The sequence below is a fragment of the Abramis brama genome (genome assembly GCF_963993115.1).
Source record: "Abramis brama genome assembly, chromosome: 2".
NCBI classification, from domain to species: Eukaryota; Metazoa; Chordata; class Actinopteri; order Cypriniformes; family Leuciscidae; genus Abramis; species Abramis brama.
The window spans coordinates 38,506,503-38,525,247 of NC_139964.1; the positions used below are offsets into that span (position 1 = coordinate 38,506,503).

At 38.3% G+C, this 18,745-nt stretch overlaps 1 protein-coding gene across 2 annotated transcripts in view; it reads right to left on the reverse strand.

Moving 5' to 3' along the window:
• Positions 1 to 18,745, reverse strand: part of fam193a (family with sequence similarity 193 member A) — a 38,388-nt gene that overhangs the window by 16,618 nt on the left and 3,025 nt on the right. For both annotated transcript variants that reach the window (XM_084100618.1, XM_084100619.1), the window contains 14 exons: positions 18,240 to 18,479; positions 14,300 to 14,469; positions 13,973 to 14,140; positions 8,188 to 8,419; positions 7,947 to 8,071; positions 7,707 to 7,854; positions 7,529 to 7,603; positions 7,357 to 7,434; positions 5,604 to 5,722; positions 5,172 to 5,414; positions 4,129 to 4,261; positions 3,857 to 4,000; positions 2,728 to 2,994; positions 2,188 to 2,401 (listed from right to left, as the gene is read on the reverse strand). In XM_084100618.1, coding sequence (XP_083956744.1) covers positions 2,188 to 2,401; positions 2,728 to 2,994; positions 3,857 to 4,000; positions 4,129 to 4,261; positions 5,172 to 5,414; positions 5,604 to 5,722; positions 7,357 to 7,434; positions 7,529 to 7,603; positions 7,707 to 7,854; positions 7,947 to 8,071; positions 8,188 to 8,419; positions 13,973 to 14,140; positions 14,300 to 14,469; positions 18,240 to 18,479 — 2,356 coding nt within the window. The remainder of the gene's footprint in view (positions 1 to 2,187; positions 2,402 to 2,727; positions 2,995 to 3,856; positions 4,001 to 4,128; positions 4,262 to 5,171; positions 5,415 to 5,603; positions 5,723 to 7,356; positions 7,435 to 7,528; positions 7,604 to 7,706; positions 7,855 to 7,946; positions 8,072 to 8,187; positions 8,420 to 13,972; positions 14,141 to 14,299; positions 14,470 to 18,239; positions 18,480 to 18,745) is intronic.

Here is an 18,745-nt window from a genome sequence, read left to right on the forward strand (position 1 = left end):
TTATTGTAGCAGAGTTTGTGCTGAATACAGTGTAATTAGACTTTAGCCATGAAAATGTCACAAGTAACAGATATAACCAGAAATGTCAGAGCATGTCAGAACACCTCCAGGGCTCAGAAAACAGCTCAGACCTCAGAGGGTTAAAGGAGACATATCATGCTTTTAAATCGTTCCTTTTTACATATAAATCATACATTTGTAGTCTATATAAGGCGGAACTGCAATGCTTGGGTCTGAATTCCTCATTATTATAGCTCCACAGGACCCTTTTCTACCCCTTTTCTGATGTGCGTCTGAGAGCAACTCGTTTTGGTGCGGTCTCTTTAAATACAATTGAGACACTTCATACCCCGCCCCCTCTCCAGGTTGTAGCGGTGACACTCGGTTGAACTCCACCCCGTTCGGCCATTTTTGTAGTTTGATAGCAGAGATACGATTATCTAGCGGCACAGAAACATTTTATTCACACGTTATTAACAAAATGTCAACAACGGAAGACTTGTCCAGCCAGCCTTACATGTTCGAGCCAGAGTCGGAGCGAGATGAAAATGAAGACGACGAACCTGCAGAACAACGTCTTCATATGGATGTATCGCAATGGTGTGTTACTGTATTTACACATGAAACTTTGGTCTTCCGACCTTTTACCACCGTGTCGATTTATTTTGATTAATATGTGCGAGGGAGATAGGGCAAGACAGGGTCTAGTTTGGAGACGGTGAAGTACACTTTCACCTGGCTCCGAAGAGAGGGAGTGCGTTAAACATGCGGCCTGTCACAAGCGTGGCAGTTCATCTACATTAGACGGTGTAATGAAGCGTGTGGGTTACTACATCCAACAACCGAACATTTTAACTTACCCTCTCGTATCTTCTGCATCCTTTAGCTTGGACTACAAAATTGCAGCGAGAAATAAAAATGGCGGATTGCTCGAAGTGTTGGGCCGGAAGTCAATGTCCTTATTTGGCAGTTCCGCTGCAAATACTGTGACGTAATAGTTCAAAAAACGTCATAGAGAACAGAAAAATCGGAACAGGTTGAAAAATATGACCAAAACAGAATATAAAGATATCAACGAAGCACCTGAAGAGAATAATTTCAACTTTTCTGTACTTCTAAACACTCCAAATATACAACAAAATGCATTTAAGGGCTAAAAAAGTGGATTTAGCATGATATGTCCCCTTTAAGACTTTAGAAAATGAAAATAATTTAATGGATTCACTCAACTACTTTAGTGCGGCTACTTTATAGCTGTTCTGGTACAAGTTTTGATCAGATTGAGGGTAGGACTCTGATTTTGTGACTGTATACAATCCATTCATCATATTTCAAGCTTAATTCTGTTCTTTTAGTCAAGTATATAAATTAGATCCTGGTCCTCTATGTATGTTTGTGCTTTTCCAAATAATCTGATCGTATTCCAATATTTTGGAAATAATTTTTTTTTAGCACATTCTCTGATTGACAGGCAAGTAGGCAGTTATTTGTGGTTGTCTTGGACATATTAGTGCTTAACTACAACTGATCTGGTCAAATGCATATTCTACTACACTCCTAAAAATAAAGGTTCCAATAAAAGTACCCCTTGCCGTAATGCCATAGAAGAACCAGTTTTGGTTCCTCAAAGAACCTTTCAGAGAACAGTTCTTGATGAATGTTGTTCCACTGTGCATTACAAAAGTTCCATTGATGTTAATGGTTTTTTATGGAACCATAGATGGTAATTCAGAACCTTTATTTTTTAAGTAGACATGAAAAGGAAATTCATCTTTACTTTTTATTGTAACGAATATCTGAGTGAAAAAAAAAAATTAGGACAGGGTTTGACTTTGTCCATCGTGAATTGATTCGATTGTTGGATCATTGTCGTTTGCTAAATGTAACAAACTCATGTCAGTTAAAGGTTGCTGGAAGGGATGGATAATTGGCCAGTCCTCACCCAGGTGAGGACATCATTCACATGATTAAAAAAAGAGATGTTGACAGTAGGGTAAGGGAAGTTAATTTCATGGTGACTTTTAGAGTGTTCCTCTGAATGTAGTCTGAATGAGCTGATCACCAGACACATAATACCAGATCTAAATGGAGCCTTTCAATGGTTTAAAACATCTGAATTACTTGTACAGATTAATGCATTTTAGTTCAAGTGTGCAGAACATCTTTAAAAAGGCTTGAGAAACTGACCAGGTAATGGCTCCTGGAGCAGCACAGAAGGGTTCCAGTTCTTCATAATGTGCGTGTCCCAGAGGTTCTCTAGTTTGAGCGAGGGGCATGGCAAAGAGCCGTTCCAGTCCCCCGCCGTGCTGAAGCAGCTCTGGTAGACATGCTCCGGTAGGGTGGGGTTGAACACTTGCTGCTTTCCGCCTGTGTGACTGGACGTGGGGGTGGGAGGGAGAGTCTAGAGAAGATGATGTGGAGAGAGTTGGGATCATTACATGAAAAAATTCAATGAATGTCCTTTTAAAATGATTTACCATGAAAATCAGTGATTAAGATACTGAAAATGTTATAGAAAAATGTATAGTGGCATTACGTCATTGCTTGATAAGCAATAGTCAGCGATGTGGAAAGGGACATGCCCAGTAGGAAGTGAAATTTTGCACCTGTGCCTCTTTTTAAGATTTTGATTTTTGATACAAGTCACCCCCCTTGTGGCTGGAAAAATAACACAGGCATTGAGTCCCTACAAGCAGGGAATTTCCTGTGCATGTGCGTGTGTCTAACCTTGTTGTGTGTGAGCGGAGGGGTGGAGTAGAGGGTGGGCAACAGTGGTCTGGGCAGGTGGGAGAGGTTGTGCAAGGGGAGATGGCCGTGTATGTGGGGGTAGAGGTGGAGGGCAGGATGGGCTGCTGTCTTCTCTGAGAAGAACTGGTGACCCCCTGTGTGCAGCCTGCTGGTAGGCAGACAGGTGGAGCTCAGGCTGGAAGTGCTACCATCCCCGGTGCCCTGATTACACACGTGACACTCGCATGGATGTTGTACCTGATCCATCTAAAAAAAAGAAAAGAAAAAAAAGAAGAAAGAGGTCATTTTTATCTGAGATCATTTACTGCAATACCTGCAAATGCAAACCACTCAAACCAATGGACTCTCTCTGACTCAATCAAAGATCAAATACATTTTTTAACAGTTTTTAATCTTGATGCCAAGGGGGAAATATTTAAAGTGTAACTCAACCCCTGGTCAGAGCCTAACTCCACCCACTGGCAATATTTGAAAAATGCTGGAAAAGTGGGCAGAGCCCAGCGGAGACAGAGAGGACGAACCGAGGGCGGGGCTGAACGGGGGGCGTGCACCTGAGACCTGCAGTGGCGGATTGATTGACAGCTGTCAGACTCGCAAAGATGGAGGGTGACTGGAGTGATGCCAGTAGCTTTGCAACAGAGCGGTCATTTGAAGTAGAGGACTTTTCTCCCCCACCTTCACCTGAAGTGGAGGAGGGTGAATTGTCTGGACACAGGGCCAGAGCCTTATCAATTCGAGCCGCTGGCTCAAACTGCGGTCTTAACTCCCGATGCCGACGATGCTAGCGAAGGGCGTGGTGAGCTCGTGCCAGGGGCGTGGGTAGTGAGCCGTTGGCAGAGCCTGCATACGTCACGCGGGGAAACAACTTCAAAAAGGAAAATTCAACTGCAGTAGCCACCGTTCAACTCGAAGAGGGCAGCACTCAGATGTTTTTACACCATATATTGTAGAATTAAAACACTTTATACCCAAATGTCAAAATATTTACTCGAATCAATGAACAGCACTAATAAGGCCCCAGTCTTACAGATCATTAACTAAAAAAATTGTTTTAGGGTTGTTACCCTTTAATATATAGACCCTTAACGCATCTTTTCCTAAGCTCTACCTGTGTATGAGGGTATGATGGAGGTGGACAGTCATTTTTCCCTCCAGAGAACGGCGTCTCCTGGCCTGGAGGTTCCCCACCACATTCCCTCTCCCCCTCATCACCTTCAGAGGAACTGCTGCTGCTGCTGCTCCCCCGTGAAGACTGAGAAAACGAGAGAGGAGCGCTTATTACCACTGTTCAAACTCAAATGTCAAATGTTTCCAGTTGACAAATGTTTATTGTACACTGTAGGCAGCAACAACACTGTCAGATGATCAGCTGCCACCTACTTTATCTTTAAGGGTCATTCTCTCTTCCCCTCCACTGAGTTGGTTGTGGATGCCATTAATGCTGGCCACCACCGAAGGGTCTTCATACCCGCTCAGAGGGTAGATAGCAGACAACGGAGGCACTTCATCATCGCTGAGGCAGAAAAGGAAAAAGAAAGAAAGCAAAAGGAGTCTAATGACTCAGCTGTTGGACTAGTGTGATGTAATAAGAAACTGATGACACTGATGAAAATGAAAAACAGAAACTGAGTGAACTTGGCAGGAAAGTACATAATTAAGTCACTGTAATCATAAATACAGTAATGACTATAATAATTGGAACTTGCCTGATCTGACCCATATCTGATTTTTGCAATACTGTCCACAGGAGACATATTACTAGTACTACAAATTACAACTAAACAAAAATATTCCCAAGCTTATATTTCAGCATTATCCACGTAAAAACCCTTGACCGCACATAAAACTATTACGAAATGCAGCCATAAAGCAAGCAGACAAGGAACAACAAACTTTATGCCGCACCTGACAATGACAGGTGAATTGAGATGATTATTTCACTGTCCATGAAACTGCATTTTACATTTATACACACTATCATTCAAATGTTTTTTAATCAAATTTGGGGTTTCATAATTATCAAGATTAAAATCATTGTGTCCTGCATTGCCACTGCAAAAATAAATAATATTTTATCCAATATTCTGAATGTGAGTGCACCGTCTGAAGTGAATGCAGTGAGACAAGAAAAAATTCCTCGCATTTTTCCTGTTGTGTGAACAATGTTGTCTGATTCACAAAAAGCTTATGAGCTGATTCCTTTAATGAATCATTTAAATCAACTGACTGATTGTTCATATAGCAATGCGTACTTAAAGACACACAATTGCAGTTCCTTTTTTGTAATAAACAGCATTTTCATAAAAGAAAAAAGGTAAGATGGATACTTATGGGACCTACGTCCCATTGTTCAAAGTTTTAAGTGTCCAAGTAATCAGCTACATTTCAAATAAAAGAGAGTGAATAAAACTGTTTTAACTCACAATGTGGTGGTGCCATCCTGCGGCAGGATGAGGCGTGGGTGCTGCTGGATGGTGATGGGGGAGCCTGGGGCCGAGCCGGACCCTGAGCTGCCCGATGACATGCTGGGGGGGTGGACCTCTGACAGGTAATCCCGGGGAGGCTCCGCTTGCAGGGGCAGCTTCAGATGCAGGTCCTCTGCCATGGGAGCATCCATGATGCCACAGGTGAGGATGTGAGACAGGCTGCAGTCGTCACAGGTGCACCTGGAGGTAAATATATTACCTTTATTATGAGGCACTGAGGCTAACGATACACAAAAAACAGTGAGGTCAAAGATACTCAAAGGGATTATTTTTTTTCATTGGCATTTTTTAAAATATGGCCCCCGAAAAGGATCACAGAACAGCAAATAAGAGCTACAAATAATTTTATTGAATATAAGTGGAAAGTACCTCCGTCTGTAGTTGCAGTTGGGACAGTCTGGGATACTCAGTCTGGAGGACAGCATGTGTTTCACTGTGTCTGTGAACTTGCTGTCACCACCAAGAGACTTTTTACTGTTCAGTAGGAACTGCAATCACAATATTAAAACAATAATTGTTGGTGGTTTTTAAGACATATAACATATATAATAGAATATATGTGCTGATAACTGAGAAATGGCTATGAACACAGTTGCTTTTACAAAGAAAACCCTCGAGATACAGATATATATACACAATACACACACTACCGTTCAAAAGGTTGAAGCCATTTTCTATTTTATTACATTTTAAAAAGTAATTTATTATTGTTGTGGCAAAGCTGAATTTTCAGCATCATTAGTGTCACATGATCCTTCAGAAATCATTCTAATATGCTGCTCAAGAAACATTTATTATCTATATTTATTTATGTTGAAAACAGTTCTTGCTTAATATTTTTGTAGTCATTTTTTTTACAGTGATACATTTTTTTCAGGATTCTTTGATGAATATTAAGTTCCAAAGTTCTTATTTGAAATCAAAATCATTTGTAACATTAATTTCTTTACTGTCACTTTTGACCAATGTAATGCGTCCTTGCAGAAACTGTTAAAAAACAAAATTGTACTGACCCTAAACTTTTTATCGATAGTGTTTTAGATATTTTTACCACAAGACATGTGCAATGGAGTATACAAGGCTAGATGAAGAGAGAGGTTTCTGCTCATTTAATATGTAAAAACATTCATCTACAGTGGCCCAGTAGTGCACAACACAACGAAATTTAAACAGCAAAGTTAAAAACGAAACACAACAGAAACAAGCCACAACACCAGCCACAGCATAACGGAAATGTCCAATATATGTGAGATGACTTATGACGAGTCTGCATTAAAATACTTATCCATCTGCTAATTATTGACACTTTAATAATGCAGCACATGGTTTTAATGCTGGGTCAAATGATCAAACAAAATCCCCCCAAAATTCCCATTCTAATGTTTGTTTATGGACTCTTGAACTTTGCTCATATTATTAGTTCTGAATCAGTCATTTCACAGCAGCATTTCTCGGCCACATAAAGGATGCTTTAAAGGTAAAGTTTGGGCTTTGTACTAGAGGTAATGGTCTAACAAAATCCAAATAAACTTTTAATTTACCAGGCTTCTTAAATGGCACTTAAAATGGACATAGCTATATTAATGACTTGGCTAATTTCAAATGCAATAAATGCAGTTGAAGGGTTTATTAAAAAAATATTAGTACTACAGTAAAAAACTGTATTTCATTAGACCATTACCTCTAGTATAAAGCTCTTAGCTTTAACAGAACCTCTATAGTGGCCGATAAAGGAGCGGGAGCATTTTTGTTGTTTTGTGTTAACATATATTTGTTTGTTTTTTTACTTTTCATTGTGTTGTGCACTACTGGGCCTTCAGAACTATGAGCTGGAAATAAGTCTGTCAGGAATGCTAAAAAAGCTTAGCGAACAGGCCATTACCAATAAAAAAGAACTTAGTTACGCAATTTAAATGATAGGTTGAGAGCATAATCATTTCATATTAATTGTTGTAACTAGCATTCAGACACTCAGTACTTATCTTTATCTTTGAATGTATGTATGCCTTGAATCTAAATCTAGTGTGCTGTTTTATGAATGGGGAATTTTCATGTTATTCAGATTATCCTTTTTTAATCTCAATAAGAACAAAGGGTCAATCAGACCAGGAGGAAATCTTACCTGCTCTTCAAAAAATCTTTTCTGTTTGAAGATCTCGGCGTCTTCTTTGAGCATCCGCTGCTTAGTTCTTAAAGACATCTTTAAAAATAAATGTAGAAACTCAATTATCTCCACTCAAAAGTCATGTATGAAAATTATTAACGAATAATGAGTGACTTGTGCTGCAACTTACATTTCTATTAATTAAAGACTTATGTGGTTCTGTCCTTTGATTTGTAAGATTCTGACCTTCAACTTTAAAAAGCAACTGCAAACAGGCAAAACTGGCATTAAATACAAGATCAGCCTTGAGAGCCACAAACGATTACTTAGTTCAGTAAGACTACTTTCACATTACGAATGAATTATACCTGCTCATCAACATAGTCATCAATCCTCTTCTCACACTCCAGCCATTCAAGAGCCACTGCACTCATTTCCTGGTCCAGATGGTGGTATCTCTCCAGGAGTGTACGGTACATATCCTCACTGTATGAATCATGGGATGTCGTGCCCTGCCTATTAAACAAAATCACACCAATGACATCCTGTACAGAAAGAGAAATGCTACAAGAATGATGAAGTTTTAACTGATTCACTGAAGACCATACCTGAGCTGGGCCACTAAGGCAGGTAGACTGTTGTGCAGGATGGGTTCAGAGAACACCAAGTTCTCAAAAAGGTGCTTATTGTGGAGCTCCCATGTCACTTGGAACTTCTGCAAATGTTCGTTCTCCTGAAAAGGAAGAACAGGGCTAGTAGTAGGTCATACTGATGCTTGAGCTTAAATGGATTATCATTATTCACACTCATGTACATGTATGCATGTACAATACGGTTGCATCAACACACCAGGGTGAGCAGGAAGCTGCTGATGGTGCGGGCCGCCTGGCAAAGTGCATTGTACTCCTCTAGCAGCAGTGAGATGAACTGGTGGGCCTGCGGAGGCCCTTGAGCCGCTGCACCGGGTGCCTTTGAGCCTGTGGACAGGTGTTTGAGTAGACGCACCTTCATCTCTAAGACGTACTCCCTTGCCTGCTGTTCCAGACGCTGGTACAACTGGTAGGGATCCTTCTCACAAAGCCTAAATAAAGAGAAAGCAAGGTGAGTCTTTGGGGAAAGAAATGAGATTCCAAGTACCGTCCAGTAGAATAATTAATGTGTTATTATTAGGGATGTCAATAGATTCAATTATTTAATTGCGATTAATCGCACCCTTTTGTGAGATTAATCGCGATTAAAATCGCACACTTATCGTGAAATTAAGCATATACCATTTGTCTTGTTAAACACGTTAATTTTGTCATCATTTGCTATACCCAGCTAAGTAAATCATCAGATTGAAGGGTGATTCTGACAAAACTGTATTTTCTACAAGCTTTTTTCAAGGTCTTTCCGAAAAAGGACACTTGGAGACTCCAAAAGGAAACCAAATTACAAAATGATAGAAGTCCATTTAATTCATAAAAACCAGAGCACCCATTCATAAAAATAAAATAAAAAACATTACAGAAAAAAAAAACTTTTCAGAATTTACAGTGTATAGTATGTGTACAGCCAGCAAAGAGCTTGTTTATATTTTAGACAAGTCAAGCTGCGATCTCGAACAGGAATTTGCGCATCAATATAACGGACTCGTGCGTGCTTGCTGTACGACTCCTGTACGTCACTGCAATCATTTTTACCTTGATTGCAATACTCATCCATCAAAACTTCACTAGCGAGACGCTGATTTGCTTTACCAAGCCGAGAAATGTAGTTTGCTTTGCGTATCATCTGGCCATACAGCGGTGGGATGTTTTGAAGTTCCGTTCAGCCTGTGTTTCACACAGAGCGTTGTGTGAGGGCTCGCGCTCTTCAGAAACAATCACAGAATATACAGAGCTCGTGTTTTAAAGCAAAACACTCACTGGAATTAGATTACATTTAGAATTACATTATATATGCCGATATATCACGATAATGAACATGCACTGTTTTGTTATCGTGGGCACTTTAAAATACCATGCATAATTATTTATTACAAATTATTCCGATTTTTAGAATTCATTTTAAGAATGCTTTTCCATCAACCAGTTAAAATATACAACACTGTGTGTGTGCTGCGTCAAAGAGACGTGCGCTTGTAAACAAGCCCAACACGCATGAGGAACATGGCGGAACGAGTGAATGAAATGCACTTTCAATGACAGCGGATGACGCTGATGGAACATCAGAAATGCAGCCGTAACCCCCGTAAACAAAGCAGCTGTGCTACTTTCTATTTCTGAACGGTATTTAAGTGTTTTAAACAGCCATTCAGGTTTTTGTATTCGCAATGGTGTTCAAAGCACCAAATACTTCGACTTAATAGGCTACTTATTTTCGAACATTTTTACATTTTAATCTGAACTACAACATGCCCTAGATTTTGATTTAAAATGTTCTGATTCTTTATACAATAAGACTATTAGTTAATTCATTAAACCAAAAATGAAAAATACTTTCAACATTTAATTATTAAAATAAAAATCTGAGCTAACATGAACTAAAAATGACCAGTTGTATTTTTTTAACTAACGCTATTAAATAATAACTTCTGTAACATATGTCGCTATTGCTCATTATTAGTGTTAGTTAATGCATTAGTATTTACTTATAGTAAAGTGTTGCCTATTGTTCTTTATAATTATTTTTCAGTTTAATGTTTGAAACATTTGTTTATTTTATAAATGTTTTTGTGTATTGTTTTATTGTATTTAAATGTTCAGTTCTTTTTGTTATAAGAAAAAAAGTTATTAAACCTGTTATAGTATGACACTTTTTTTGCAACTTATTTCAATATTGTGATAATATCGTATAACGTGATAAGAGCTTGAGCAATTATTGCAACATGAAAATTGTATACCGTCACATGCCTAACAGGAATGAATAATTCACTGAAAATGCAACGTGAGTCTCTATTCTCCCTGAACTCTGAAGTAATAAGCCTGGTTTTCTTTACATTAGTGCCGTTTAAATGAATTCGCTTACTGGATTACTGGAATTACAACTTTCCTGGAGTGTAGAGGCTTAAAATGATCTGATCGCAAACAGAGAAGCAAAATTGGGTTAGAATAGACATTTCCACCCACCAGGGTTACAGGGTCTTGCATCATTGTAGATGCTCTCGATTTCTAAGATCATCTAACTGCGTGACATAAATTACGTTAACCCTCTGAGGTCTGAGCTGTTTTCTGGGCCCTGGAGGTGTTCTGACATGCTCTGACATTTCTGGTTATTTCTGTTACTTGTGACATTTTCATGGCTAAAGTCTAATTACACTGTATTCAGCACAAACTCTGCTACAATAATATATCAGCAGCATGTATGTAAAAGTTTGTAGTTTTGAGATAATGACATTTATGCGTGGTTTTTGAAAATACAAAAAAAAATTCTCACTGAAATAAGGCCATGAAACCCATACTGATTATTTCTTCACAAGACTTTTGAAAATTGTATGACGTAGCCTAGAATATTTGCTGCAAAACTATGTGAAAATCACCCTGACTGCTCATTCAGATAAGACAATATATTGATTTAAAAATTTTACGACGTGTTTTGTGTGAAAAAGCCTTATGCGAGAGCTCATTAATATGTAAGCTTTTCTCACCTGAGAAAGACAAAGAACCTCCCCTAACGGCCCTATTAGGAGCTATCAGGCCCCTATCATTCTGAGCAACCTTGCACAATACTGTAAATGAGGAGATTTAAAAAAGAATGGCTTTTAAATTGTTTGGATTTATTTACAACACAACATAATCCAAAGATACACAACAAATGCCAAAAAAGCACTTCAAAGACAGAGACCTTTGTGCCATTCCTAAAAACATTGTACATACCTTTCATTTCCAAGATTTTCACTTTACCATGTTCACGTACTGAGACTCATGTGAATGTTGAAGTCCTCAGTGGCATCTGGGACCTGAAAAAAAAAAAAGTGAACATACTGATATCAAGAGAAAGGCCTGCACGATTTTGGAAATAAATATTAGATTTTTCTGGTTAAAATTGCTTTTTAAAATTCCTTTTTAAAATTCACAGAATACACACACACACGTTTCCAACGATATATAATATAATGAACACCAGGTTTGTTGTGCCTTGTAGGCATAAGGTATATGCACAGTGCGGATAAAATAATAATAACAATAAATAACCTATAGCAGCCTATAAATCTTCCAAAAGAAGCTAGAGAAAAATATATTGATTATCATGTTACTTCAAATGTTTCCATCCGTTATGATGATATGAAATGAGATAATAATAAAAACATGAAGCCGTTTGGTGCGTTTTGCTTTCATCCAAAATATGATACATTCAAACGCGATCGCTTGCAAAATATGATACATTCAAACGCGATCGCTTGCAAAATATGATACATTCAAACGCGATCACTCTCAAATATAAAACATTATGGTTACCATAAACATATCTATGTTTGAGCAGATATCCACAAACACAGTAAACACATATGATACATTCAAACGCGATCGCTTGCAAAATATGATACATTCAAACGCGATCGCTTGCAAAATATGATACATTCAAACGCGATCACTCTCAAATATAAAACATTATGGTTACCATAAACATATCTATGTTTGAGCAGATATCCACAAACACAGTAAACACGGGTCTAAATATTATAATATTCCCCATATATCTAGCAACAGTTCAGCTGCAACGTGACATTTATGCAACAATAACAAACAGGCTATGTAAGAATTTCTTACCTTATCTTTCTTGTCTTCAAATCGCGTTCTTCTTCTTCTGAGGTAGCCTAAATCCAATGTAAGCTCAGGCACGTCTTTCAAACTCGACGAAAAGTGAAGTGAAGTGTTTTGTTGTTGAGGTAACGAGCGCGTTCGCGTTCCATGTGGAGATTTGCATGTGAATATCTTTTGCGCGAGTAGGCGTGGCCAAATTAACTGTAATGAGCAAGCGTTTGAGAAGCTGGACATCTTGTTGGTTTTATACAAATTACTTAAACAGAGAATATTTGTTTTCGTTTTGAATCCGATCATTTAAAAGTACACACTTAAATGTTTATAAAGGTATATGGCTCATAAATGTGTGACAAGTATTCGCTGAGTTTTGTTTCAGTTTATAGACGTGCTCAAGAAAAAAAAGTTCACCGCGACGGAGAGGCAGAAAGCACACCCTGTTTATTTTCTTTATTTTACAAAAGCACAATGTTTTGATTTGATTGTAAGTGGACACATACAAAAGGAGAAATATCACAGATTCTTTTTTTATATTTCTTTTTTCTGTATGACCATAAATGATGGAGTAATTTAAGTTTATAGTGCTACAATGTGGGGAAAATCCGGCAAAACGCGTCGGCGCGTTTGTCGACCTCAGAGGGTTAATGACGCAATTTTGCGTGCTTCAGTCATTTATTTGCGTTCAATTATTTTAACACATAAGGAATTTGAATTAATCGCATGCGTTAACAGCCCTAGTTATTATTTATCACATATGATTGGCAGATTCACAACACCGCAGTGCACGTTGTCATTTTCACATTGTCAAAAAAAAGCTAAGAGCCTGCAATACACCAATTTTACAATACATAAAACACACAACCCATATATAAAACACACATCCCAGTGATGGATAAAGACTATTTGTAGCAAACCTGATTGTTTATAAAATATTTGTGCTATATATTACTTACACAACCATTTAAAATGTTTTTAAAAGAGGTGTTTTAAACTTAATAAAGCTGCTTTTATTTGATCAAAAACATTAATATTGTGAAATATTCTTAGAATTTAAAACAACTGTTTTCAATTTAATATAATATTTCCAGTCTTTGGTGTCACATGATCTGTCAGAAATCTTTCTAACATGCTGATTTGGTGCTCAAGAAACATTTCTTATAAGTAATGTTGGAAACAGTTGTGCTGCTTAATATTTTTGGGGAAAACTTTTTCAGGATTATTTGATGAACAGAAAGTTAAAAAGAACAGCATTTATATGAAAAGGAACTCTTATGGAACCCTTTACTGTCACTTTTGAAAATGTAATGAGTGCCAACTGAATAAAAGTATTAATTTATTTCAAAATGTAAAAACTGAAATAAAAAAAAATTCTTACTGACACCAAACCTTTGAATGGTACTGTATGTAGTATGAAGATACTTATGATGGCGAATGTGGTCGAATCAGCCTTTTATCTGGAACACTATGCATAAAATGACCCCATTATCTGAGAAATATCCCTGAAATAAGAAATCTGAGGAATCACAACTGTCTCTGTGTTAAGCCCAAGGGTGTGTGTAAAGAGTAAGAAAGAAGAAATAAGAAACCAATAAGAAAACTAGACAGAGAAAAGAGCTGTCTGTGAATCATTTTGTGTGTTTGGGTTTGCTGAAATTGGAGAGAACATGTGTGGCTGTGATTAACAAAATAGTGGAAGCTAAAATCACTTACAGTGGCAACCACATGATTGAATTGTTTTAACAACTCTGATGGTTATCATAATGTCAGTGCTATTTTGTGTCCTTTTCCAAAAACTGCTAGATGGATTTGATCTGGCTCAATCCTTTAGATAAAAACATTATTAAACAACTGTATCTTGTGTTTCTTAGGATAAATTCATTCTGAAAGAATACCTGTCAACGAGTTCCTTCATGCTCTCTTTGTCCCGGTCTAGGGGCTGATCCTGATCATCAGCCAGCGGAGTCCCAGTCTGACGGTAAATGCACCGGACCAGGTATCGGACCTCAGACCAGTGATTCTGCAGTTGTTGCGACTCCCGCTCTGACTCAGCCGTGATCTCCCTAACCAAAGCAACCACAATCAAGTCATTATAGATGACGAAATACATTTAAATAGACTGATCAGTCAAACTACAGACTAGTTGAACACTGCATGGTTATGAATAAGCTGATCCAACAACATAAATTAAAAAATCCAATTGGGACTGATGCAGGACATACCTCCGCTCATAACAGGCCTCACAGCTACACACTGTGTCTGCGGTGAGGGCAGAGCTGAGATCTGGAGCAGGCAGTGTAGGAGCACCGACTGTCAGTCTGCCTCCGGGACCCAAGGGCTCCTGGGACAAACCGCCATTACCCACCGGCATGTGCAATAAGAAGTCCTGATTCTGGCGAAGAACAAGAAAAGAATTAGGTATCACCAATTATTTCTTTATGCTATATATATATATATATATATATTGATTAGGGGTGACCCCGAATAGTCGAAAATGCGATGCTTTGATAGGAGGAGCCGGATTCGACTACCAATCTCACGGTCAAATCTTCGTAGAGGTGTTATGAAACGGGATCATGCCATTTTGGCTATATGGGGGTGCTCAATGTCTGATTTCAAATCTAACTACCAGTTTTCTGCCAATAAGGTAATATACAGCCTATTATGATAATGCTGTAAATAAAAATGTGAAAAGAAAGAAGCTTTTAATAAATATTTTTAACGTGCGTAAATAAATCCAACCACCCCTGTGACAGATTTAAGTTTCACTTTCCACGACCCGTGACCAACAGAGAGCATCTTGGCCGCAGGGATTTAAATCTTTAACAATGTCTGGGATAAGAAAATCTAAAGTGTGGATGCACACCATTAGAAAGGATATTTTTCAAGGCTGGATTTAGCATAAGGAAAACCATGATTGCACTTCTGCCAGCCAGAAGTTTTCCTCAGGACATTCTAAAACGCTTAATGTGAAAAACGCTTTTAAATATGCTTAAAGGGCACTTTAATGTGGCTTAATGTATATTAAGACAGTGATGTTAAAAGACCAAACTCAGTAAAGACCATACTAAGCTATGTACAGAAAAGAAGATGAGCGCAGAATATAAACGCAACGCGTTTTCTTTATAATAACGGTTTTCTATGGGAGGAAAATGCTTAATGTGTAATTAAACGCGTAGTGTTCATATTCTGGGCTCATCTGCTTTTCTGTAGGCTATATAGTATGCTTTATTAATAAGTTAAGTACAGAATTTGATCTTTTAATATATCTGTCTGTCTTAGGACATTAAGCGTTTTTCGCACACATTTTGAAAAGACTCAAACGGACACAGACAGAGTGAAAGACTAGATTTTTTTTTTCTTTCGATCAAGTAGGGTACAAGTGATTTCAAAACATGTCAGCCGGTTCTAATTTTATTTTTGGATGCTGTGAACATATTTAGTTAAAAAGACTGCCACTCCAGTTTAGCGTTTATTGTTATCTCTGCAGTTAAAAAGACAAAGTTGACAATTCTGGCTATACTTTCGTTACTTTAATAATTTCTTTATTTTAAATGTTATTTATTGATCACTCAGGGTTCTCTAATTTAACTATTTGTGGCTTGTATTTTGTTCCCCTGCACTTTAGGCATTTTGCACACATTTGTTCTGCAAAATAGTCCTTTTTATTATTAAAAGATTCATATTTATCCAACATGTTATTATACATTTTCTTCTGTATCTTTGTGTGATGTTCTGTACATTGTGGCTTTAAAATGTTAAAGCACCTGAGGTGTCAAAAACATTAGTAAACAATTATAAACAGTGCACGACATTAACTGCATGTCCGGGACAAGTGGATTTTTTTTTTTTTACTTAGCCTGATTAAAATGTCAATTAAAACAACAACTATGGAAGCAATAAGCCACCATAAATTTGTGGGAAAGAGTGATTCTGATTTTAGCACAATTATTTAAATTGAATTGAAGCACACCAACATATGCACATTCTCTATAAAATAAAAAAACAAGGGAAAATAAGAAAAGAAAAAAAGGAAAGATAAGCCATATCCACAGCTATATCACCCTGTAGCCAAGACTATATCAAGACTGTCCACTGAAGCCAAGCAGGGTTGAACCTGGTCAGTACCTGGATGGGAGACCTCCTGGGTTGCTGCTGGAGAAGGTGTGAGTGAGGCCAGCAGGGGGCGCTCACCCTGTGGTCTGTGTGTGTGGGTCCTAATGCCCCAGTATAGTGATGGGGACTGTAGGCTGTAAAGGCACCGATATACTCAAATTTTGGTTTTCTTGCAAAAAAGGCAGTGTGAAAGCGAACCACAACAAACAAAAAAAATCAACATTGTATTTGGTCCGGACCAAAGCAAGTGAACTAGCGGACTTTCCTGGTGTGAATACACCCATAGCCTCCAAATAATCCCCATTCACTCAACTGGCTCCTTCACTCTCTCCCATCACCACCTATAGATGGTGTGTGGTGAGCGCACTGGTGCCGTTGTTCTGTAGCTGCCATCACATCATCCAGGTGTGTACAATAGTACATAGTAAAGCACTATATAAATGCCTCATTCATTCAATCATAAGCAGCAACCAGCACATACTCTAAAATAGAGATTGGACAGCAGAGGTATTGCAGGGGGGCGTGCAGTTCTGGTTGCAAATACCTAACCCTGTCCTTCAAATACCCTGAGCTCTCTAACAAGGTAATGTCTCTCTGCTAATCCAATCTCCACCTTAAATTGAAGTCTATACAGCCGGACATCAAATCTTTAAAGCTTCATTCACACAGAATGCATTTTTGCATTCCACTGCACTGTTTTTTTTATTGTTTTTCTTTGTGAGACGGACACGAAATGGACATCTTTGACCACTGCACAAAACAAACAAACATGTCTTTCACATTACTTTTCAATTAAAATGGAGCTGTAATCATGTAATTTAAAATGTAGCTCAAAACAATATCGAAATTTCTGATGCCATTGAAAATTCATAATTCTTGTTGTCACCATTTGCATTAACATTAAGAACGACAGCAGGTACATTTGGATGCTGTCATTTTAAGATCGACTGCATGGATCCAATATAGCCTACTTGTGTTTTCTTTCTCAACTGTTTACTTTGACACAAGTATTTTTATCCATTCAAGCCCAATTAATCTGCAAAACGCACTCAGTTCAGTTCTCACACGCTTTATGAGCAGCGCCTTCAATTGAGCTCGTCTCTCAAACAGTGATGAGAACGTCTCTCTAACATCACACGCATATAGCAAAATGAGTGGTCTTTTGTTGCATTCTGCACTTCAATGGTTTAAAATCACTTAATTTTAAACCACAATACTTAAAAACGCATGCAAAAGATAAACTCTTGTGACTTACAAGTCAACTCTTGTGAGCGTAACTGCAATAGAGACGATAGTCCAAAATCTCTACCGGTTGACCATGTCTACCGGTATATCGCCCATCCCTACATCCGACTGTTAATAAATGAAGTCATTTTGTGCAAAGAGACAACTGGGGGACAACTTTATGACTCTGATCTAAAAACATCTGTATCAAAAACATGTCAACAGGAAAACAGTACATCTACATGCCTGTGAAATCATTGCTGAGTGAAAATGAAACTAACGAAACCAATATAACATGGAATGTTGGTGGTAACACACAGCTGTCTTCATCACAGCTGCAAAGGGTAAAAAGTGTATCTTTCATTATTATGAGAAGTATCTGTCTTAAATGTTTTGATATAAATAAATGCTTGAAGATAGGATTTTTTTTTTTTTTTTATTCAATCCTAACAGCCATCTTAGACTTACACAGATTCCAAACGGCACAATTCATCAGATGTCAAACAAAATGGGGTTTTACTAAGATAAAGCAAGTAGTATTTGGCTGGTCATGTGATCTCAACATGAGGCAGCTCCATCCATGTAAATGACGCTTATCTTTCCTTATCTAAAATATGACTGGAGAGGTACTATTGGTTGCTTTAGGGGAAAACCTTTTTTAATGAGGGAAAAATACTAAGCGAATCAACACTGCCTTCAAATTTCTCTGACTCAGCTGAAAATTAGCAAGTTAATTATAGGAATTCAGACTCATGATTTGCCCAATTATGTTTTTTAAGACTAGAGGCAGAGGAGAAACATGCGAGTGTTGAAGGAACGTACCAACAGAGACTGGTCGAGGGAGGGCTGACGATCGTCCTTCTCCACTGTACGCTTGCAGTCAGAGCAGACGTACAGAGGCAACTGAAGGGCGTTGGAAGATTTGGGTGACTGGGATGTGCCATTCTGACTGGATCCTCCAATATCCTGGGAGACGGCATCCTTACGCTCGCTGCGACACAGCAGGCAACGGTCACCAGTGGTGTAGGGTGCCCTCTGGTTCACTCCGAAAGTGAACGGGGTCTGCGTAAGAGACAGCAAAACAGATCAAATGTGAGGAGAAGCAGCTTTCCCTTCCGCTAGATACGTAAAATGCCCAAACGGATTATTCTCAAATTGCACTAATGGTCGTCCGCTACAGGAGATCAATGGTTCAACACTCTAGAAGACTAGAATAACGCTTCAAAACAGTAGGCTAACTCAACTTACACCGGATCAGACTTTCAGGAAATCACAGCTGTGCTACCGGCTACCGCACAGAGGAAATGCAAATACGGCAGAGCGCTGTG